Genomic DNA, 25,444 nt, shown 5'->3' on the forward strand with positions numbered 1-25,444 from the left:
TACTGTTGGGAGTGCTGTATATTATTAATTAGAAGGCCTGGATTGAGCATTGGGAATACAACTCCTATTTAACTCAACAAAAAAAGCATCTTGAAACAGCTGCTCAGGAACCAGCAAGGCTGCGATGATCCATCACAATTAAGCAACGATGAAAGGAAAAAAACAAATGTTGCAATTTTGCTGCCCAAGTCTTGTGTAATTAAGTAAAAACTACAATAAAAAGCACAGTGTATTAGGTATTACTATAGTTGAAACTTGTTGTTGTGCAGAGAGATTGCTTGCAGAGCGAATGATGGTACAGAACTTCCTCACTGTAGTCATTGCACTTGTGTACAGTTTATTCTCAATTTCACTTTCAAAGGAAGGGAATACAATTTTGAAAGCTAATTCATTTGAAGCTTTTTAACATCAAGAATTTGGTTTCTCTAAAGCCTAGAAAAAAGGTGTTAACTCAGTCCCAAACACTTTGGGGGAGGGCCCATTGCTGCTAATTCAGAACCTCTCATTAGAAACTGAAATAACCTGGCTGTCAGTGAGCGGTGTGAAATATTACTGAGTGAGCAGGGCAGAGACAAGTTGACTGTACTGGAAACAAGAGTGATGGTGAGGACCAGGGCGTCTTCAGAAACCCACAGTACAGTAACAGGTTAGGACAGGTTATATGAAAGCTCAAGCCAGTTTGTAACTAGGTCCCCTATAGCTGGTTCGTTTAATGGCTGTGTAATTGGCTTCCTAAAGTGCTGATAGACACTACTGATCTCAGAGCTCTGGAAGCAGCGAGATATCATCACTCAGGCTGGGAAGACTTCTCTCACGAACTTGCTTTGTTCTGTGTGGGTGAAAAAAAGCTCATTATATGAGACTCCTGAAAGGGATTGAGCAGAGAAACTGAAGACACCTTTAACATACAGGGCCATGGTTAAGAGAAATGTACCATTTAACTGGTGCTCTCTGCAAAATACCAAACACACTGTGACATTACCGTAATCACTGGACTGATGACACAGCAGTCTTATGTAAGTATACCCAGGTATGCATTGTCCTATCCATTCTGTGTACAAAGCATTTAGTTATTCAGTAGTAGCATATAACAAAAATGTACAATAGGGCAGCACAGTGTTGTGGATGCGGTTGAGTTTTCTCCGGCGATTGGGCACATGCCCTGCACAATGATGACGTTCTGTGCCTGTATCTCCAAGCCTAGTAAGTGCCACTCCTTGTGTTAATATAATAGTCTTTACTATTGATTTCAGCCTGGGAAATAATACAGGTTCAATAGAAGTTATTAGGCACGAACACTGCACGTCCTCTATTCTGATTGACAAGCGCACAAATGGTTAATGAGCTGTTAGTATGTGTGTCATTTTCACAACACTGAGTGGTGTGGATCTTGGAAATAGCAAATCCCAATTGTTACCTGTCACCACACAGAACAATGTAACAAGGCTGAAAGGGTTAACAATGTACAATGTGTTTCTAAGGGCAAGGACATTGTGTTTATGTCACCAGCCTAATATTAGCCAAGGGGCAAGAATACTAACTGTGGAAGAGAGAGTACAGTCAGCATCCATTAAATATCAAAGAAACATTGTGTTATTATTATTATTATTATTATTATTATTATTATTATTATTAAGAAGAAGAAGAAGAAGAAGAAGAAGAAGAAGAAGAAGAAGAAGAAGAAGAAGAAGAAGAAGAAGAAGAAGAAGAAGAAGAAGAAGAAGAAGAAGAATCTGGAGACATGCCTGCTATTTGGCTTTGTGCATGCAATGTCAATTCAACGGATTACATTCAGGTAGTGATTCATTACCTCCAGTAATGTTTAACATTGTTCTCTTGATGGGTTTTGCTATTCATCAATGCTTTACCTTATGGAACGGTACAGATGTACTACTAACAAGCAACAGCCCCGCAAATACGCAATCCTCACATTTACACATCAGAAAAGTAGAAGAAATGAAAGAGCGTGCTTACCTAAAAGGTTTGAACGTGACCAGGCATCTTCGAAACATTATTTTACCGTCTATGTGTGGAACTGTAACCATTTTCCGAGATAAAGACAGAAGGACAGACAGGCAGGACGCACGGCAGGTATTATACACCTTTAATCCTTCCGTCTGCGGGGCAGATCAGCGCTGTCCTGTCAATCATTTGCAGGGATCAGTGCCTCCTGGTTTGATAATATAATACAGTCCTTAAAAACGAGCTAAATGTTTAGCCACAATGTTTAGTTTTTCTTCTAATATTACCCGTACCGGTGGAGGGAGTACCCAATCTACTCCGCTAGTCTAGTGCAGAAGCAGAAGAAAAACATCGACCACAGGTGAGGTACTCCACAATCTCTCCTCTCTGCTCTCCACCCAACCCAATAGCAACTGCAACAGCGATCCACGCGTCTCCTCCCTGCTATACCCCTGCACACAAAATAGACCTTCCTTATTCCTCCGGAGCTCCGGTCCCGTGCTGGTTTCGCTCTTATTGAACAGTAAACGATGCTTCTCCAGCGCACGCGAAGGAAAGCGAGAGGGGGGGGGGGGGGGGGGGGGGGGGGGGGGGGGGGCCGTGGGGGGGGGGGGGGGGGGGGGGGAGCGTGAGAAAGAGAGAGTAAGTGAGAGAGAAGTGGAGTTGCTTCTTAACGAGATAGCTTCTTCAGAGATATAAAGGCATTTTCCAATGTGTGGATGCTCATATTTAATATAGGTACAGCCCCATCTATCCGCGTTGTTCAAGCTATTCCTTTGAATACATCACTATTACAGCTACCCCCTGTAGTGCCCTCTACTCTGTTATTAACAAAAAAAAGAGCAAAGCAACACCTAACTCGCGAAGACAAGTTCAGAACCACAGACAGCTCTCTTACTCAGACCGCTGTAGCTGTGCGGGTGCAGGCGGAGCCACCAGCTGGCCAGCTCTAGGAACTGTCGCGTTGCTCTCCACAGAATCAACTGAAAAATCAATCAAAATGTTTGTTTAACTAGAACGGTAAAACAGATCCATTATAAACGCAAGCTACCAGTACACAATCAACCATTTTGTAATTACCCAAACGAGATTCAGTCAGAGCATTGGGGTAATTTAAAACCTTTACATAAATCAACAGCTGTTAATTAAACCCTGGTGAAAATCAACAGGGGAAGGCTTCAGAGAGAGACTCAGTGGTGAGGGGACTTGCACACCGGCACTGTATGAATAGGATTTATAATGCAGTCAAGGGTGACGGTAGCCAAATCACCACAATCATGCATTTATTACTGGAATTGTCTGGGATGCCCACGGTGATTAAAAAAAAGGCTGTCCATCTTTAATTGGCTGAGCAAAGCAATCCAAATCCATGAATAAATCAAGAATGTTTCTGCATGACCTCCTAATTCCATCAAGGCTGACTGTCATGCACTGCTCATGAAGAATGGTAAGCCACAGTAAATGAAGGATCTCACTGCTCATGACGAATGATAAGCCACAGCAAAGGAAGGATCTCACTGCTCATGACGAATGATAAGCCACAGCAAAGGAAGGATCTCACTGCTCATGACGAATGATAAGCCACAGCAAAGGAAGGATCTCACTGCTCATGACGAATGATAAGCCACAGCAAAGGAAGGATCTCACTGCTCATGACGAATGATAAGCCACAGCAAAGGAAGGATCTCACTGCTCATGACGAATGATAAGCCACAGTAAATGAAGGCTCTCACTGCCCTCACTCTGCTCAATAGAGTTGCAGGGGCTGACTTCTACTGGCAGGCGTGGAGGGACTTATTTCATATTTCAATTATTTGACATACTGGTGTACCCTTAATGAACGATAGAGAACATGCATTAGATACAAGAAGTTCATTTAAATAGAATCCATACTTCATCACTGTAAGTCTCCTCTATTAAATAGGATAAGGCACAGAAATCATAGCCAACCTGTTCTTAACAATCGTGCAGACCTTTGTTATGAATAGCATTTAAACCCCTTTCTTCTATCCTTCATTATGAATAGACAGTATGTTAAACCCCTTTCTTCTATCATTCATTATGAATAGTATATTAAACCCCTATCTTCTATCCTTCATTATGAATAGACAGTATATTAAGCCCCTTCTCTCATTCTTTATGAATAGACAGTATATTAAGCCCCTTTCTTCTCTCATTCTTCCTCTGAAACTCCTCAGGGTGGATGCACTGACCTGATATCCTTTGATTTCCCTGTCAAAGAACAGGAGCCAGGCAGCCGTGGTAACGAGCAGCATGTACAAATCATTATGGAAGTGAGAATAGTGTTAGTATCCTCTCTGTAACCGTGGTAACGAGCAGCATGTACAAATCATTATAGAAGTGAGAATAGTGTTAGCATCCTCTCTGTAACCGTGGTAACGAGCAGCATGTACAAATCATTATAGAAGTGAGAATAGTGTAAGCATCCTCTCTATAACCGTGGTAACGAGCAGCATGTACAAATCATTATAGAAGTGAGAACAGTGTTAGCATCCTCTCTGTAACCGTGGTAACGAGCAGCATGTACAAATCATTATAGAAGTGAGAATAGTGTTAGCATCCTCTCTGTAACCGTGGTAACGAGCAGCATGTACAAATCATTATAGAAGTGAGAACAGTGTTAGCATCCCCTCTGTAACCGTGGTAACGAGCAGCATGTACAAATCATTATAGAAGTGAGAATAGTGTTAGCATCCTCTCTGTAACCATGGTAACGAGCAGCATGTACAAATCATTATAGAAGTGAGAATAGTGTTAGCATCCTCTCTGCAGCTCCATTGTTTTTTTTCTTTTATTCATTTTTTTGTTGTTTAATTACTAAAGCTTTCATAAAATAAATGTGGTTGTTTATCACATTCCTCGTGATCTACCATCATTCTCCAGGCAGTAAATAGACAATAAAACACACAAACACAGGTGTGTCAACAGCTGTCCCTTCATTGTGGAGTTAATTACTCAGTCAAGCTGGCTTTGTTCCTTTACAAGAAGCAGTGTGGATCAACATGGAGGAGAGACACATTCATTTTTATCTCCTGTGTTCAGATTCTTTCAAACTAGAACTAATTCAGGGAGTCCCTTTCTTTTAGCAAAGGTTATGATTTCATTTAGAGCCAAAGCAATGGCTTTCTGTTTGGTACAGGTGCAGCTGAATCAGAATACAAAGAAGGAAGCAAATTGCTTTGAAATCCCACAGCGTATTTCATCCCTCTATTCTGTGGAAAGTGATTATGGACTCAGAAAAGAGGGTGCTGTACCAGACAAGCTGAGCATTTAAATGAGCTGTTTGATCCCTTACCTGGTGTGATAAACATTGTCACTGTGTCTCTGGGGAATCTGTGTTTGTCAAAGAGGGACTTTTCTGCAGCTGCTGAGCCAGTTTCTTTGTACTTATTATACAAGAAGTTTTAATGTATCTCTAAGGATGGCACCCAAAATTCATTCTTGTTATTTTTCTTTCTCTAAGCATCCTGTTAAAGTAGACCCTGAGGTCTGTCTGCATCCCTGTTTTCTGGAGAGAGTCCACATAAACCAGACAGGCCCTGTGCTATCGGAGCCCTGCCATTCGCAGCCTGGATGCTGCTTGGGTTCATTGTTCTCTCACAATCCACTAAGCGCCTGCAGCACTGGTAAGCATACTCCACTATGTCTATTCTTTAGAAATAAATGGCTCCTTTGTCTCTCAGTGTTAGTAATACACTTGTATTACACTTGTATTACACATGTTAATGTGTAATACATGCATAATACACATGTTTCAAAAGTAACTATTTGGTGATTTCATGAAATTAAGATAAAGACTTAAATATATTACTAACTTTTATTTTTGTACTTCTGTATAGATACTATTGCTCAACAAGTTTACAATGGGATCCCAGGGGTATAGGGGGTCACAATCTACCCCTATCAAAGAACTACAAAGCAGACTTCCATCATCACTTACTTCATTATTCCCAGCCCCTCGCCAGAATTGCTGCCTTTTGAAACCAGCAGCACTCTGTGTCTGCCCTCTATATACTTCACATCATCACAAACATGTCAACACGGCTTTAACAAGCATTCTGTCTGATAGACCAAGGAATCCTTCTGATAAAGGAGCTGGGATCCTGCACAATGTGAAGCCTGCAGCCTCAAGCATGCCTGGTACAAGTCATAGTAAACCACACTACAGAGTGCATGTGATAATAGAATCACAGCCCCCATAGCAGCAGTGTCAGGACATCCCCCACCCCCCCTCATCACAGCCCATACCAGCAGTGTCTGTACCCCTCCATCCCCCCTCATCACAGCCCATACCAGCAGTGTCTGGACCCCTCCATCCCCCCTCATCACAGCCCATACCAGCAGTGTCTGAACCCCTCCATCCCCCCTCATCACAGCCCATACCAGCAGTGTCTGAACCCCTCCATCCCCCCTCATCACAGCCCATACCAGCAGTGTCTGGAACCCCTCCATCCCCCCTCATCACAGCCCATACCAGCAGTGTCTGAACCCCTCCATCCCCCCTCATCACAGCCCATACCAGCAGTGTCTGAACCCCTCCATCCCCCCTCATCACAGCCCATACCAGCAGTGTCTGCACCCCTCCATCCCCCCTCATCACAGCCCATACCAGCAGTGTCTGGACCCCTCCATCCCCCCTCATCACAGCCCATACCAGCAGTGTCTGTACCCCTCCATCCCCCCTCATCACAGCCCATACCAGCAGTGTCTGGACCCCTCCATCCCCCCTCATCACAGCCCATACCAGCAGTGTCTGGACCCCTCCATCCCCCCTCATCACAGCCCATACCAGCAGTGTCTGGACCCCTCCATCCCCCCTCATCACAGCCCATACCAGCAGTGTCTGCACCCCTCCATCCCTCCTCATCACAGCCCATACCAGCAGTGTCTGGACCCCTCCATCCCCCCTCATCACAGCCCATACCAGCAGTGTCTGGACCCCTCCATCCCCCCTCATCACAGCCCATACCAGCAGTGTCTGAACCCCTCCATCCCCCCTCATCACAGCCCATACCAGCAGTGTCTGGACCCCTCCATCCCCCCTCATCACAGCCCATACCAGCAGTGTCTGGACCCCTCCATCCCCCTCATCACAGCCCATACCAGCAGTGTCTGGCCATCCCCCACCCCCTATATGTTCAATAATCTCTCTCTCTCAATAAAGGGGTTATTGTTGACAGATAATTCATCTGGAGGCAAGGGAATAAAAGAACAAGAAAGAATTGCAGAATGATATTTGCTGTGATACACAGAGATGAGACGATGCACGGGAACATCTGTTTACATGACTGGAACTGAAGAAGAAATGACAAAATCAACCTAGACTTCATTAAATGAATTGCAAAATAAGCATGACAACTTTTGGCTAATAAAAAAATAACTATTAGACAGAATGCAAATGAAAAGCTCTCCCGAGGGAGAACTCGTCCTTATGCTTTAAACTGGGCTCTGATGGATGAACAGCATTGGGATTTAACGTAAACAAGATTTAAAAGCACAGTCAGGCACTTTTATAACCAGCCTTTTAAAAGAAGAAAGCTAACGGAACATTATTAGCACTTATCCTAAGTAAAGAAGCTGTCTGGATAGTATATGGATTGGGCAATTCCAATAAGTGAAGCAAAGTGGGAAAGCATGGAATAACATGAAGTGTGCGTGCAGGCTGTAGTAATGAACTGGGAGACAGATCACTTCACAAACTCTTCAACAGTCTTTTAATGGGAGCCCAGTACAGCTCCTAGAATGATCGCTGAGAGGTGACTGTACAGAATTCCACATTGCAATGGTAATGCTCCTAGCACTTTCACACAGCATGCGAGATGAAACCAGTTAATTAACATGATGACTCCACCAGATCTGCACATCAAGGACTAGATATTTTAATATCTGAGAAAAGATCTGTTCTCAAACTCAAGAACAGCGAACTACATGGGCCAGCCTGCTTACCCTCAGGGGCTAGCATTGCCAGCACAGTGACAGTGGAGTCTGTCAAATTGTAGGTCAGATACACATAGCCCAATATTCATAGCCAAACACACACACACAGTCCCTGTCATGGTCAATTCTTCTCTGTTGTAAAATGTAGAAATGAAAAACTGGTTCCCAGTAAGACGGTGTGTCAAAACCCAAATGTTGCTCTGCTCTCCTGCTCCATCGTCTCCCCTCACACAAATGATTAAAAGAATAAATCATCACAAAGCCTGCTCTAAACTCTCTAGGTGTCCTGAGGAAGATTTGAGGATTATCACTTACCGATATCAGCGGTTTGTATTTCTCTATTTCTCCTCTTGCAAGATGCTTAAAGTACTACAGAAGAGGCTTCTGCTTCCACCCTGGGGAATGGGCAACTGCAGAGCACCTCACTTCCATAATCATGCCACAGCCATCATTCCTCACACAACACAGCTCTCCTCTTATCAAACACAGCCTTTCAAAACACACACACACATCAAATCAGTGACAGCTCTCCTCTTATCAAACACAGCCTTTCAAAACACACACACACACATCAAATCAGTGACAGCTCTCCTCTTATCAAACACAGCCTTTCAAAACACACACACACACATCAAATCAGTGACAGCTCTCCTCTTATCAAACACAGCCTTTCAAAACAACACACACATCAAATCAGTGACAGCTCTCCTCTTATCAAACACAGCCTTTCAAAACACACACACACATCAAATCAGTGACAGCTCTCCTCTTATCAAACACAGCCTTTCAAAACACACACACACACATCAAATCAGTGACAGCTCTCCTCTTATCAAACACAGCCTTTCAAAACACACACACACATCAAATCAGTGACAGCTCTCCTCTTATCAAACACAGCCTTTCAAAACACACACACACACATCAAATCAGTGACAGCTCTCCTCTTATCAAACACAGCCTTTCAAAACACACACACACATCAAATCAGTGACAGCTCTCCTCTTATCAAACACAGCCTTTCAAAACACACACACACATCAAATCAGTGACAGCTCTCCTCTTATCAAATCAGTGAGAGACATGTTCGAGAGGCCTGGTGAGGTCTCCTGTCTCCTTATGAATTGCATTGCAATGTATGAGGCCTGCATATGGAGGCATCTGATAACGAGTGCAGTGAAAACAATTCACAGGGGTAGGAAACTGCTTGAAAACACAGGTAGTAAGTGTAGGCACAGTGCAAATAATTATATTGCAGCCAGGCAATTATTTTGCACTGCACCCTATGTAAGCTTAAGAGCAATGTCCCAAGTTTGACGCGGGGGTCTATTCAGCTATTAGGTATAGGATGACCTGCGGAGTGAGACCATAACATTTTAGCACTGCATCCTCCAGCATCCCAAGCAAAGTGACCCTGGGTTTGCTTATGCGGGATCTTCTTCGTCTTGCCCTTCTACTCTGAATGTGTTCCTGTCTCTCCTCAACAAGAGCCAAGTGTTGCCGCATCAAGAAGTGAACCACAGCAGCTGTCCTGAAGCCAATGACAGGTCTCTGCAGGTGTGTGCTTTTATACAGCTCTTAGTTACTCGCTTCTACAATGGTTTGTACCTTGTAAGAAGAGGTGCAAAGGTTTTGGAGGGTCAGCAATTGTCTAAGTGTAAGGCAAAATCCTTCCATCACATTATAATGTTTGCAGCTGCTTATCTAGATCCCACCCAAGTCCATGCTCTTTTCTCCATTTGAAGTCATTTTAATATAATTTTACTGGATTCAATATTTATAATGCCAGCCTCTTTCACAGTGAGGTAAGGACGGGAAGGTTACAAGTTATAACAGAACATTGAATATAAAGAAAATATCACAACATGAAAGAATAAACAAGGCATACCAAAGCCTTCCCTGTAATAGAAACTGAACCAGTCACTGAAGAGCAGCACCATGACAGTTTGAATTACCCCTCCTCTCCTCTCTCTCTCTCCCTCTCTCTCTCTCTCTCTCTCTCTCAGAGAGCTACAGGCAAACACCAACATCCATCAAACCCTGAGAAGCCTGTAGACTGCCGATAGGATAATGGGCTGCTAACATCATTAGAATTATTATTCAGCGATCAACCAAAGCCAAGAACAGCCCAGCTGACAGCAACCCCCTCGTTAGCCTGAAATGGAAGTTAAATGAAGCTGGCATTTCCAGGTTATTGCCTCCACATTTCTCAATTTACAACCCTTTCATTCTGCTCACAGCCCTGCTCCTGCAGAGAGCAAGGCTTCCAGAGGGTAAAGGAACATACGCTGCTTCTCCTGATCTGTCTAGAATTGAATTGACGTTTAACACTGGGGAAACGCTGAAGTGAATTTCATTGTATTTTGTAACCCTGTTGGGAAATGACAGAACGCATTATGTTTTCCAAATATACTGCAGTCTAACACTCTGTTTGAAAGATGTTTGCGCAGAATATAGAAATTAATTTGAACAGATTGAACATTAGCAAACTCTTCGTGATTCTACCAAGAGGCTTTATTTTCACACTGTTATATAACTAGACGCTCTGAGATTCTACCAAGGGGCTGTGATGACAGCATTGCACAGGCCGTCCTTCCACAGAATCACTTGATTTCCACACTGTGATATAACTAGACACTCTGAGTTTTATAATGCTGTTATGATTTGCTGCAGTTCAGATATTAAAATAGACACCTATGTTTCTTTTTTTTAATAACTACGATGACAGATTTAATAGATTCCAAATTTTATTGTTAAAAAAAAATAAGTTTTCAGAAAATATATCTTGCTTCTTCTGTTTCTAAAAACAGTAAGGTACAATAGTTGATTGTATTATTATTATTTTTCATTCATAATTTACAGGTATTTGTAGTTTTCTCAGTTTCTATTATTTATTTTTTAACATTTTTTTTTCTTTAAAGTAATAAAGTACCACAATATAATAAAATGCTAATAAATCTTGTTGCAGATAATGAAATATGAAAACAAGTAAAAATTGCTATTGCACCTTTACAAGAGCTCTGTTTCTGAATGATCTATGGTTTCAATGCATGAAAACAGTAACACAGAAGTCCAATAACGCCTCATGCTGTGTGCTTCACACCTTGATCCTTGTTACCAAGATACAGGATAGCCAATCCATCTCCCTTACGGTTACCTTTCTAAGTGAGTTAGAGCAGAGTCATCTGGATGAATGTGCTGAGGCTTGTTGTAGAAATGTGTTTCATGCTGTTTGCCTCACTGCCTGAGCCAACGATTCCTGCGTAGTTATACAGACATGCACAGTAATGTGGCAGCCTGGATTTGAAACATGAAGCGACAGAGATGGGATGTGCATGAACTCAGTACAGTGGCTTTAATTCAGGAATATATATATAATAAAAATCCAATCACTGCGTCTGCTTCTGCAAATGCTCCCAGTTACAGAGGTGGCCGAAATCACAATTGCACCCCCAAGTGTTAAGTTATAAAAACTACATGTGTTCTGAAATTGAGCTTGGAGTCTTTTCAGAATCATCCCTATGGTTATAAAAGGACATTAGATAAGAAGTCAGGTCAAGAAGGCTCTAAATTTAAACAACAGCGCGTTGTAGAAAGCTCAGTTTGATTGTGTTTTAACTCACCTGTACAGGTGCAAATGAACTGCATAAAACACATCTATTTATAGCAAACTGGTTTCTCCTGATTTTCTCTGCAATGTGTCGCTAACTCCAGTGGTGGAGCTCAGAGAAGTGCTGTGCATGTGAACGAGCACTCCTAGATATTCACTGAGGTGCTGGATGAGTGAGCACTCCTAGATATTCACTGAGGTGCTGGATGAGTGAGCACTCCTACATATTCACTACGGTGCTGGATGAGTGAGCCCTCCTACATATTCACTACGGTGCTGGATGAGTGAGCACTCCTACATATTCACTGAGGTGCTGGATGAGTGAGTTCATTTGTTTATGACTCTGGGACATAAAGAAGCCACAGCCTGTATAAAACTTATCTCCTTGACTTCTGGAACTATACCAATGAAAGCAGGAAGATACATTGGTTAACTGATAGGAGCCAAAGCCTTGGGTGTCTGCTAATAATGTGTAATCACACTCCTGCTCTGTCTGTATCAGACCTGAACAGAGAGATTGAGATGCACAGTCCACTGCAGTTCTTTAGTTGTATTGAGTTGCAACGCATTCCCTGTGTTAGACGTGTTTTATCATCCTCTCTGTGATAACAGAACAGCAGCTATGAGAAGGTACCCCCTGTGTATGACGGGCATGACTGAGTACCCACAGGGTACATCTCTTCTATAACAGGCGTTATAACAGGGGTCAATTTAGTAATAATGCTCAAAGTATACAAAAGCAATGTTGTGCTATGACTAGAAATAAGGTTGTTAATGCCTCATATTCACAGATATCATTTATTTGAAATCTCCTTCCAGTTTGCTTGTGTTTTTGGGTTTCTTTTGGTATAGGCCACATGGCCAAATGTAACTTAACCAATATATGTTTGTGTGTTTTTTGATGTAAGATGTGTCTCCCGATCTCTGCGTCTGCATATATCTAATATCGGAGTACAGTGAAAGGGATCTGAGGACTCCCTTGGCCTCGCGGTTTCCACACACAAGCACCCTTGCACTCCTCTGACTGAGGGATCATTCCTGTGTGCTACAATGAAGAATCAGTGATGATCACCAAGTTAGAACCCAGGAGTGATCATCCCACCAGGAGCTAACCTAACTTTCACATTTGTCCTTATCTTATTCTAGCAGTCATTAAGGGAAACAAAGACACACCCTCGACTGGCTGTTCTATAGGCTGCAGTGAGATAACGTGACAGAGGTTAAGTAGTTATTTCCTTCACCTGGAGGTAGAGTCAGTCGCACCTTAATGCCTGGAAGCTGGTGGCAGGCTGAGATGGTGCAGGTGTAACCAGTGTCGAAAGCATTGTTTTATTTGGGTGCACATCACTTCAATGGGAATAGCTGGCAGAATGAAGCCATGGTGTAATAACATATATGGTAAAACAAAGGTTGACTGTAGTTAAATTTTATTGCTGGTTTAATATGAAGTGTGACCTTTGCTATTGCGTCTGTAATACTGTATTACAATTCTGCTGTATGGTACCCAGTGTCGTGCCTAATTCTACAGCAGCTGAATCTTCTTTTCAACACCAGGGAGAGTTTGACTTCAGCTGGATTTAAATACAGTTATTGTTTGTAAATTCACGCTGGCTCTACACAAACTGACTCACTTGCTGATTTTGTTTAGAAAACTGCTTCTGTTCTCTGTGATTTTGAAATGAGTAGCATTGCCACACACAGGGGTAAGCAGGTCGCTAATGGTTAGAAAAGGGACAGTAGTGTTGCTTGTGGTTTATGGTCAATTGATTTCAAATACTGTCCACCTTCATTAATTCTTAAACAACAAATAAAGACAAACTGATACTGTTTCGAGTGTGTCCTCATGCGCTGCTTTAAAAAACAAACACGGAAAGACTTTGAATTCAGTAAATCGGTTTAAGGCTCCTGCCAAAGTTACTAAACACGGGAGCAGTTTTGTGGTAAAGTGATAATATATGAATCCAAAGGGAGTGTCAATGTGGGACTCACTGAAATTCTTAAATCTCACAAGTGCAGCAAACCTTTTACTGGGCAAAACCTTGGTAGCCATTACTGTAACTATTTTATACCAAAATGTACAATTACCTCAGTTTAAACATTTGAGTTCCAGTCTTTTTTCTGCTATTGGCAGAGATAGACCTTTTTCTCTGCATTAATGGGAAAGTTCTCTCAAGCTATCTTTCATATTGTTGACAATAACAAATGCTTCACTACCTGTGCTTGCCTGTCACTTAGGAGAGTATAACCGCCCTCAGAGGTGTGGACAGATTAAATGGGAGGAGCATTCAGGAGCACACTTTGCACAGGTCAACAGGCACTCTGTACCTCTCTGAAGAACATCAGGCAGATACGGTCCAGACAACACCTCTAATGGCAGCGAGTGACTGGAAAACAAAGTACTTGTGCCTCCTGTGCTTTCTCCACATTGCTTCTGCTGACAAGAGTGAGTAGAAGAGAACAGACGTGGGCTGTACACTTCCATTAAAGAAATGCACAGTTACTTTGGAATTGAAAACAAGTGTTGGACACGTTACTGAAAAAAAGTAACTCATTACTTGTTACGTCAGAAAAAACAAATATAATGTCCTTATTACCTCATTAAAAAGCAAAGAGTTCTATTGCTCATTATATTACTCGATGGATTTGTTTCTCTTGTCCTGTTGTTGACTATTGCTTACTATTTAACTGTATGTCTGGTAATTCGTTTATTAAATGTGTCAAACAGGTTTTTAAAATGTTTGTAGTAAAACAAACAAACAACTCTTACTAATGTACTGAATATAACAAATTGTAATCATTACAATACATGCGACTGTGCGCAAGTCACAAGGAGTATAAAAATTAAACAAAGAAACAAGTTACAAAGTGGCTTTTTATAAGAGAATAGTGAGTGTTCGTTGGGAAAAATTTACATAATGTAAAACATTGTGTTAGATAAATGACAATGTAATAGATACACATGTATTTTGTAGATACATACTTATGTATCAATACTGTAATATTTTTTGTATGCATGCAATCTGAGTTCTGCAAAGAGTACAGTCAGCCTAACTATTTTAAACATTTTGTTTACAAATTTAAAGGGTCTTTGTTGAATTGCATTAAAAGGAGTTTAGGTTACTGAAGTAATGCATTGCCCCAGATCTGCTGAAACTGAAGTATTGTATGTAAAGGTAACACAAAATGGATGTTTGGATGGATTGTTTTCAGGGAGGTAACATATTTTTTAAAAGTTTATTTGGTTATAATCTGGATTTTAATATACTTCTAATATAGATTCTACTTTGACTCAAGCTGAAGTGGAAAGAGTGTCCTGCTTGCATGAAGCTTTTACATTGTTGTAAAGCTGAGTAAATGATATCTCCTGTTTGATTTGCAGCTCTGATGAGACTGGAGATGAATAATTCAGTGATAGCACGATACAACGAGAGCATCCTTCTGCATTGCAGAGCTGTGTCTGAAGAAATTATGAAACTGTTCTATTTTCAGTGGTTACGGCCTCCGAAAACAATCCTGTACAATTTCAGCAATAGAACAAAAGAACCACTGCACTTCCCACGAACAACCCTGGTAAAGACCATGGTCAAACAAGAGTTTGAGGTCTCTCTTACTATTAACCAACTGAAACCATCAGATGAAGGGGACTACACATGCAAAGTGAAGACAAGCCATGGAATGAGATTTAAAAATGTCACTGTAGAGCTGGAGGGTGAGTCTCAGCTGGGTTTGTCTCCAATGGTTTTTATAAAGATTAGGTGAATGTCTGTACATGTGGTCCGAGCAGTTCAGTATTCCCTGCTGCAGTCGTTTAATGTGCCCTTTTGGACCCACTGCTTCAGTGAATGCTTTTCTTTCTAAGGCTTTGTTTAAAGGATGATTATGGGGCTTTGCTGCCCTATTGGTCGATGGGTGTTGAAGAACATGACTGTCACTTTGGCCTCCGATAGGTAGTTGCAGTTCATTAGCCTCTGTGGGCTCTCTACTGCAAATTGACAGAAAGGAAGACTTACACTTTCTCTTCAACTTTCCCAGTCCTGGTTAGAGAAACTCGTTGTGGCAGAGCTGTGCTCTGCCACACTCGTCTTCTCTCAAAGTATATCTGCAGTCCTTTTATTCCAGTCGGCCCACAATGTGGCCTTGCGACTCTCATCAACTTTTTCTTAAAAGCAAAACAACAATACACACTCCAGCTTAGCATACAAAATACTTTAATCAAGTTTCTGAAATGACAGCAGATTTGCCTTTGTTAAAAAAAATCCTCCATCTTGTCTCTCTTCTCTGCTAAACAGTCCCCTTTCTTAGTCACATGACATTCTGATTGGCTAGAGATTGCAGCTTTCAGTAAATTAATTGGCCAGTAAAACTATCAATCAGCCAGAGATTACATAGTTGGAATAGACTTCCATTTTGTCAAAGTTAGTTCTTAAAGCAAACACACTGAATTGACTTATTTGCTAACAGGTTGCACAGTTTCTCTTACACAGCTATAAAGAATGTAGATTTGATTTAGGGGTGTATAAGAAGTTTTGTTTTATAATTCTAACTGACATTGTTTCCTTTCAAAAATATTCTTATAGCAAAATTAAGTAACAGGCTTTGAAAATCTGTTATCCTCTAACACAAAGCTATACCAGGCCTCTAACACAGGGTCATAATCCTTTGTAGAGTGAAACCACGTACCTGGGTTGTAACCGGGTCACAGCAACTCATCTCAAGATGTGGGTCGACACGCTTTGATCCGGGTTGAGCGAGACAAAATGTATAACAGCCATTCATAATCCAACAAAATAACAAACAACCACGCCTGCGTGAAGGTTTCACTTCTGTCTATTCTGTTTAGCCACATTGTTGTTGATTGAGACACACAGAGATGAACAAACATTTGCTCTATATAATTAGATAATGTTTCTCTTTCTGTTAGCCCCCTACAGTGATTCCTCACCTGATTGCATGACCAAGGTAAAAGAGCTCACGTGTGTTTTCTCTGGAGGGTATCCAAAGGGTGAGATCCACTGGTTTGACGAGCAGGGCAACAATGTAACGAACCAGGCTTCCAACAGCTACAACGAGACAGGAGAGGGTCTATTTAACATCAGCAGCTCCTATCACATAGGAAACCATCCATCCCATTCCTACAACTGCTCCCTGTGGATTCCAAGGTCTGCAACTTACTCAGCAACCAAGCAAATCTCTTCTGGTAAGTGTGTTCCAGACAAACACATTGGAGTAAAAAAATATATATATATATACAGTATCACACAATGGGGAAGTTGTGATGCTCCTAATCCTACAATATCTGTATGTTTGGAGAAGTGCTTGTTTTTTTTATATAGGGACATTTGGCAATAAATGAATTTCAGCATATCCCTATTTGAGCCCACATAACTATGTAGGATCCCTAGCAGTTTGTGAGCAATCTTGTCTCTCTCAGAAGCTGCAGATGTTTTTTTCTGTTATATCCTAGGATGGAATTCCTGCACTCAGGCAAGTATTGATGGACCAAGCTCCAGGAAGGGGTTAACAGCGGCCATGCTTGCATTGGGAGGCTTGCTCTGTGGGATTCTTATCTTTACAGCCTTCACAAATAAACAGAAACTGAGATGTTGGACTTAAGGGCCTTCGTGTGGCAAAATAAAATTGGACTTTGAATGCTTTCATGCACTGTAAATAACTTTTGATATATATATTTTCTTGAAATAAACTGTTGTATGTATATTTGTGATGATGATATTCTGCATTTGTCAATAAAAGTGTTTTCAAATTGAATATTACTAGGGCTGAATTTATTAACACAAATAGCATGGCAGTAATTATATTAGAAATGATAAGTTCTATAGATTGACTGTACTTTATGAATGCAATCCTTATTGTTTCCAGTCTATAGAGAGATGTCTTACCTGGTTGTTGCTTGTGTACAACTGTGATTTTGTAAACCCTGGATTTATATAAAATACAATACAACACATATTGAATATCTTCTAGACTATCATATGTAAGCTCTCATCCAGCCCTCAAGTGTCCAGGGCAGTTACACAAGGGTTTACTACACTGGGCTGGAGAGAAGACTCCCATTGCATAGCAGTTTGATCCATTCCCACTTTTACTAGGAGTTTAATAAGACACACCTGAGCTTTTTACCTATAAACTGTGGCTAATAAAGCTCATATTAGACCTGGAATGGGTGAAACTGCAGTGCAATTAGAATCTTATATACATCAAGTCAATGTATTATAATACAAAATAATCTGCTGTAAGAAGGATGTCTACAGTGACCACTGGTCCACGGCAGCTCAACCACAGAACTAAACGCAGGCTGTGTGAGTGAGACATACAGACAGACAGACAGACAGACAGACAGGGAGGGAGGGACGGAGGGAGGGAGGCAGGGAGGGAGGGAGGCAGGCAGACAGACTTGTTCTTCAAGACAGACTTGTTCGCAGAAAGAGTACACAGAACTGCAAACGCAAGTCAAAAGGAAGTTAGAAAGGCCAAGAGAGAAATAGAAATAAACATTGCTAAGGGAGCTAAAACCAATTCCAAAATGTTTTTCCAATATTACAACAGCAAGAGAACATTCAAAGAGGAGATTAAATGTTTAAGAGATACAAATGGCAAAATCGTAGAGGAAGAAAAAAAAATAGCAAATATGTTAAATGATTACTTTTCACAAGTTTTTACAAAGGAAGATACTGACAACATGCCCCACATGTCATCCAGTTCCTATCCAGTTTTAAATAACTTTAGCATAACTGAGGCAGAAGTGTTAAAGGGACTAGGAGCTCTTAAAATAAACAAATCCCCTGGGCTGGATGAGATCCTCTCAGTAGTACTCAAAGAAATGAAAGAAGTAATTTACAAACCGCTAACCAAGATCATGCAGCAGTCTCTTGACACAGGGGTGGTACCGACAGACTGGAAAATTGCAAACGTAATACCGATCCACAAAAAGGGAAACAAAACTGAACCAGGTAACTACAAGACCAGTAAGCCTGACTTCTATTATATGCAAACTTATGGAAACTATAATAAGATCCAAAATGGAAAATTACCTATATGGTAACAGGGTCCTGGGAGACAGTCAACATGGTTTTAGAAAAGGGAGATCGTGTCTAACTAACTTGCTTGATTTTTTTGAGGATGCAACATCGATAATGGATAACTGCAAAGCATATGACATGGTTTATTTAGATTTCCAGAAAGCTTTTGACAAAGTCCCGCACAAAAGATTAATTCTCAAACTGAACGCAGTTGGGATTCAAGGAAACACATGTACATGGATTAGGGAGTGGTTAACATGTAGAAAACAGAAAGTACTGATTAGAGGAAAAACCTCAGAATGGAGTGTGGTAACCAGTGGTGTACCACAGGGATCAGTATTAGGTCCTCTGCTATTCCTAATCTACATTAATGATTTAGATTCTGGTATAGTAAGCAAACTTGTTAAATTTGCAGACGACACAAAAGTAGGAGGAGTGGCAAACACTGTTGCAGCAGCAAAGGTCATTCAAAATGATCTAGACAAGATTCAGAACTGGGCAGACACATGGCAAATGACATTTAATAGAGAAAAGTGTAAGGTACTGCACGCAGGAAATAAAAATGTACATTATAAATATCATATGGGAGATATTGAAATTGGAGAAGGAATCTATGAAAAAGACCTAGGAGTTTTTGTTGACTCAGAAATGTCTTCATCTAGACAATGTGGGGAAGCTATAAAAAAAGGCTAACAAGATGCTCGGATACATTGTGAAAAGTGTTGAATTTAAATCAAGGGAAGTAATGTTAAAACTGTACAATGCACTAGTAAGACCTCATCTTGAATATTGTGTTCAGTTCTGGTCACCTCGCTATAAAAAAGATATTGCTGCTCTAGAAAGAGTGCAAAGAAGAGCGACCAGAATTATTCCGGGCTTAAAAGGCATGTCATATGCAGACAGGCTAAAAGAATTGAATCTGTTCAGTCTTGAACAAAGAAGACTATGTGGCGACCTAATTCAAGCATTCAAAATTCTAAAAGGTATTGACAGTGTCGACCCAAGGGACTTTTTCAGCCTGAAAAAAGAAACAAGGACCAGGGGTCACAAATGGAGTTTAGAAAAAGGGGCATTCAGAACAGAAAATAGGAGACACTTTTTTACACAGAGAATTGTGAGGGTCTGGAATCAACTCCCCAGTAATGTTGTTGAAGCTGACACCCTGGGATCCTTCAAGAAGCTGCTTGATGAGATTTTGGGATCAATAAGCTACTAACAACCAAACGAGCAAGATGGGCCGAATGGCCTCCTCTCGTTTGTAAACTTTCTTATGTTCTTATGTTCAATGTTCCACAATGATAACATTGCTGTGTGTGGCAGTCAAAATCCCATACAAATAGAATGGGATGATATATTATCTAAAAATATAGAACGACATGAGTTAAGAGTCTACCTATAAGAATTGAGTCTGTCTGTTTTATCTGTGAAATTTATACAAATAAAAACATCCATCAAGTGTCTCTTATGCGTGCATTCCCTTGAGGCTGTACAGAGTGTCAGATTCCGGTGTGAATTCCATGTGCTTGCATGGACTTGCACAGAGACATGCTGTCTGCTATGCCAGTGTGAATTCCATGTACTTGCATGGACTTGTTGTCTGCTGCACTCAGCCTTCAGAGTTGACACTTAAATGGAAAGTGATTCAGTTGGCCAGGATTACTCAAGTTTTGAGGGATTCTTTACTCTTGTGCAATTCTTATTATTAGAAAAATGAAACTAAAAATCTCAGGGGAATTCCAAAGCTGGAATGTAAGCTGTTATTCACAGAGGAGGCCGGAAAGAAATTAAAGTAAATAAGAAAGAGAAATAGAAAGTTACTTAGTTAGTCAGCCCATGCTTGTACTGGGAGGCTTGCTCTTTACAGCCTTCACAAATAAACACAAACTGAGACTTTGGGCTTTAGGGCCTGTGTGTGGCAAAACAGAATTGGACTTTGAACGGTTTCATGCACTGTAAATAACTTTTGATATGTATTTTCTTGAAATAAATGAGATGAATTTACCAGTGTTAGCCAGTCAGCCCATGCTTGACTTCAGATCTGTGTGTTAGCCAGTCAGCCCATGCTTGAATCCAGGTCTGTGTGTTAGCCAGTCAGCCCATGCTTGAATCCAGGTCTGTGTGTTTCCATCAGCAGCAGATCCAGCTCCAATGCAAAGGACACGAGACTTGTGAGAAGAGGCTTTTCAATCTCGCACTGCAGAAAAAACACATTGGCCTGAGAATGATTGATATCATCACAGAAATATAGGAGTCAGGTTACTTTCTGTGGAAATGACACAGTTCATACACAAGACCCTTGACCTTCGTGTGGCATCCGGCTGCAGATTGGATTGCAGACAGAACCAGCTGCAGATTGGATTAGTGACAGAACATATGTAACTGAGATGGATTTACCAGTGAGCAGGAGGATGATGGGAAATATAGTTCTGAGAGGTCCATGCAGGTACATGTGAAGCCATCTTGAGGCAAGGAATGCAATTTAAACATTTAAATAAGGTCAAAATGTAAAAATAATAATAATTAAAACAATACACACACACCTTACTTAAACAGTTGTAGCAACACATGGGAACATGCAACACAATCAAATAAAAAGGTCTTTCTATATCCTTTAAGGCTTCACTCTCTGATGCTGCTGTGGGTCAGGGAGTCCTTGAATAGTGTTAACAGGGCCCAATCTCCACACTGTGCTTTCTCATGCTGGGTAGTCTATGGCTTTTGCCTCCTGGTCCCTCGTCCCTGGTTAAGGCTCCTAATTGTGTGGTTGTTGTGAATGTGCTTTGTGCGTTTGATCCACCGCACTCCTCACCATGGCTGTGCTGAAACTGACTGGGGTTTGCTTTCTCATATTCAGTTCTGCCTCACACTGTATGTCAGTGTCTGGAGAGGAATAGAATTATGTTGTATATTGTTTTTTAAATGTATTTATCCAGAGAGAACATATTTGGTTCACCGATGTGAGATATATTCCTAATTCCAGTACAATGTACATTTGAATGAACGCATACTGGAAATCTGATTCTGGATTATTTACACATCTTTCTGTTTTGTTTAACTGCCCTCGAGTTAAACCTCCCTTTTTTAGTAAAGTCTAATGATGTGATACAGGCGAGGGGGGATTAAAGGCAAAATGTTATATCAGTATCCGATCGAATAATATATTCATTCTCTGTTTAAATGATTTGTACTGCAGATTATATCAGAATCCACTCGAATAATATATTCATTCTTTGTTGAAATGACTTGCACTGCAGAATGTCACGTTCCGCTTCTAGATTAACTGACAGCTACCACAAGTCTTCACACAGGTAACCTCCCTGTCCCGTAACAAGTCTTCACACAGGTAACCTCCCTGTCCCGTAACAAGTCTTCACACAGGTAACCTCCCTGTCCCGTAACAAGTCTTCACACAGGTAACCTCCCTGTCCCGTAACAAGTCTTCACACAGGTAACCTCCCTGTCCCGTAACAAGTCTTCACACAGGTAACCTCCCTGTCCCGTAACAAGTCTTCACACAGGTAACCTCCCTGTCCCGTAACAAGTCTTCACACAGGTAACCTCCCTGTCCCGTAACAAGTCTTCACACAGGTAACCTCCCTGTCCCGTAACAAGTCTTCACACAGGTAACCTCCCTGTCCCGTAACAAGTCTTCACACAGGTAACCTCCCTGTCCCGTAACAAGTCTTCACACAGGTAACCTCCCTGTCCCGTAACAAGTCTTCACACAGGTAACCTCCCTGTCCCGTAACAAGTCTTCACACAGGTAACCTCCCTGTCCCGTAACAAGTCTTCACACAGGTAACCTCCCTGTCCCGTAACAAGTCTTCACACAGGTAACCTCCCTGTCCCGTAACAAGTCTTCACACAGGTAACCTCCCTGTCCCGTAACAAGTCTTCACACAGGTAACCTCCCTGTCCCGTAACAAGTCTTCACACAGGTAACCTCCCTGTCCCGTAACAAGTCTTCACACAGGTAACCTCCCTGTCCCGTAACAAGTCTTCACACAGGTAACCTCCCTGTCCCGTAACAAGTCTTCACACAGGTAACCTCCCTGTCCCGTAACAAGTCTTCACACAGGTAACCTCCCTGTCCCGTAACAAGTCTTCACACAGGTAACCTCCCTGTCCCGTAACAAGTCTTCACACAGGTAACCTCCCTGTCCCGTAACAAGTCTTCACACAGGTAACCTCCCTGTCCCGTAACAAGTCTTCACACAGGTAACCTCCCTGTCCCGTAACAAGTCTTCACACAGGTAACCTCCCTGTCCCGTAACAAGTCTTCACACAGGTAACCTCCCTGTCCCGTAACAAGTCTTCACACAGGTAACCTCCCTGTCCCGTAACAAGTCTTCACACAGGTAACCTCCCTGTCCCGTAACAAGTCTTCACACAGGTAACCTCCCTGTCCCGTAACAAGTCTTCACACAGGTAACCTCCCTGTCCCGTAACAAGTCTTCACACAGGTAACCTCCCTGTCCCGTAACAAGTCTTCACACAGGTAACCTCCCTGTCCCGTAACAAGTCTTCACACAGGTAACCTCCCTGTCCCGTAACAAGTCTTCACACAGGTAACCTCCCTGTCCCGTAACAAGTCTTCACACAGGTAACCTCCCTGTCCCGTAACAAGTCTTCACACAGGTAACCTCCCTGTCCCGTAACAAGTCTTCACACAGGTAACCTCCCTGTCCCGTAACAAGTCTTCACACAGGTAACCTCCCTGTCCCGTAACAAGTCTTCACACAGGTAACCTCCCTGTCCCGTAACAAGTCTTCACACAGGTAACCTCCCTGTCCCGTAACAAGTCTTCACACAGGTAACCTCCCTGTCCCGTAACAAGTCTTCACACAGGTAACCTCCCTGTCCCGTAACAAGTCTTCACACAGGTAACCTCCCTGTCCCGTAACAAGTCTTCACACAGGCAACCTCCCTGTCCCGTAACAAGTCTTCACACAGGTAACCTCCCTGTCCCGTAACAAGTCTTCACACAGGCAACCTCCCTGTCCCGTAACAAGTCTTCACACAGGTAACCTCCCTGTCCCGTAACAAGTCTTCACACAGGTAACCTCCCTGTCCCGTAACAAGTCTTCACACAGGTAACCTCCCTGTCCCGTAACAAGTCTTCACACAGGTAACCTCCCTGTCCCGTAACAAGTCTTCACACAGGTAACCTCCCTGTCCCGTAACAAGTCTTCACACAGGTAACCTCCCTGTCCCGTAACAAGTCTTCACACAGGCAACCTCCCTGTCCCGTAACAAGTCTTCACACAGGTAACCTCCCTGTCCCGTAACAAGTCTTCACACAGGTAACCTCCCTGTCCCGTAACAAGTCTTCACACAGGTAACCTCCCTGTCCCGTAACAAGTCTTCACACAGGTAACCTCCCTGTCCCGTAACAAGTCTTTACATAGAGGTAACCTCCCTCCTTAACGGTAAATGACTGTTTCTTTGTTGCCTAACTGTCGTTTCCTGTGTATGAACACTCTGAGAGCGCAGCTCCGCAGACCCTACACAATGGACAGTCTGTAGGTTTGGAGAACCATGTCAATAGCAGCACTGTGTCTTGAAAGGGCAGCAGCAGCTTCTCATTGTGGCTTAGTTCCGTGTCACTGGAGATTGAAGAATAAATAAATAATTTATTTTAATTTTTATTATTATTTATTCCAGGGCAAATATTTTGGAATCCATCACAAAGTATTGTGCCGCGCAGGTAGTAACATTCGTTACAGAATATAGTGGAACGATCCCACATATGTCTGGAGTTGAAGGTATTATTAAACTGGTCCCTTGAAATTTGTATTAACGAGTATTGACTGTCCTCCTGTAAGTATCATAACTTGTCACTGCAGCACCATGATCTATTTTGTGTTAACTGTTCAGGCTACAAAGTAGGCCAAGTTAATAATAATAATAATAATATAATAATAATAATAATAATAATAATAATAATAATACACTAAATCATTTAGTTTAAATTTAAAGTAAAAAGAAAGTGTGCTAGGTGTTTATTTGATTCTACTAGTGTACAGTAGTAGTACTAGTGTATCAATATTTTTTTCATAATGTAATATGTAGCCTACCCAAAACACATGAGTGTTATTTCAGCGCAATGATTTATATATTTAAAATATATTGAGCTCCATTACATGGGGTGCCTTGTAACTTAAATCTTGTACATATGTCTGGAAAAAAAGACATGTTAAAATATTATTTATTTTTTACACATGGCACCCCATACTATTAATGTATGTGTGTGTGATTTTACTGTATTGTTTTTACACCTGACACCTGACAAACATGTCCGGTTTAGCGAGGTGCTACTGTATGATTATGGAAAAGCTTTTTGATAGAAACACATTTTTTAGTTGGGGGTGAAGGTGGGGGCCCCACTATAAAATCTGATTAAACTGCCTTTCATTATTTATAAAAAAAAATGTCGCAATGCTAGAGATCTCTCCAAGATGACTCAACAAATATTTTAATTTGTATATTGCGGCCCCCTTCCTCTAAACTGATAAATAACACACAGCCCCCCTCCTCTAAACTGACAAATAACACACAGCCCCCTTACAGTCTGAGAGATCGTCATTGGTTTGGAAATATACAGCACGGCGATGTGATGCTAGACTCAACTTCATGGGGAGGGAGGGGGGAGAGGAGAATGAAACAGCTTCTGAGCAGAGAGGGAGGGGGGAGAGGGAGAAGAGAATGAAACAGCTTCTGAGCAGAGAGAGAGGGGGGAGGGGGAGAGAAGAGAATGAAACAGCTTCTGAGCAGAGAGGGAGGGGGGAGGGGGAGAGAAGAGAATGAAACAGCTTCTGAGCAGAGAGGGAGGGGGGAGAGGGAGAGAGAATGAAACAGCTTCTGAGCAGAGAGAGAG

General features: G+C 41.8%; 2 protein-coding genes across 2 annotated transcripts in view; one reads left to right on the forward strand and one right to left on the reverse strand.

The window, feature by feature from the left end:
- Positions 1-2,423, reverse strand: part of LOC121296100 (alpha-1,6-mannosylglycoprotein 6-beta-N-acetylglucosaminyltransferase B-like) — a 40,772-nt gene extending 38,349 nt beyond the window's left edge. The window contains exon 1 of the mRNA XM_041221300.1: positions 1,975-2,423. Within this exon, the coding sequence (XP_041077234.1) occupies positions 1,975-2,045 (71 nt within the window). The 5' untranslated portion in view covers positions 2,046-2,423. The remainder of the gene's footprint in view (positions 1-1,974) is intronic.
- An 11,434-nt stretch (positions 2,424-13,857) lies between these two features.
- Positions 13,858-17,260, forward strand: LOC121296639 (CD276 antigen). Its single transcript, XM_041222396.1, has 4 exons — positions 13,858-13,973; positions 14,910-15,239; positions 16,452-16,727; positions 16,995-17,260. The coding sequence occupies exons 1-4, from the start codon at positions 13,901-13,903 to the stop codon at positions 17,141-17,143; spliced, it is 828 nt and encodes a 275-aa protein (XP_041078330.1). The 5' UTR covers positions 13,858-13,900; the 3' UTR covers positions 17,144-17,260.
- Positions 17,261-25,444: the final 8,184 nt, after the last annotated feature.

Source organism: Polyodon spathula, chromosome 21, assembly GCF_017654505.1.
Source record: "Polyodon spathula isolate WHYD16114869_AA chromosome 21, ASM1765450v1, whole genome shotgun sequence".
Lineage (NCBI taxonomy): Eukaryota > Metazoa > Chordata > Actinopteri > Acipenseriformes > Polyodontidae > Polyodon > Polyodon spathula.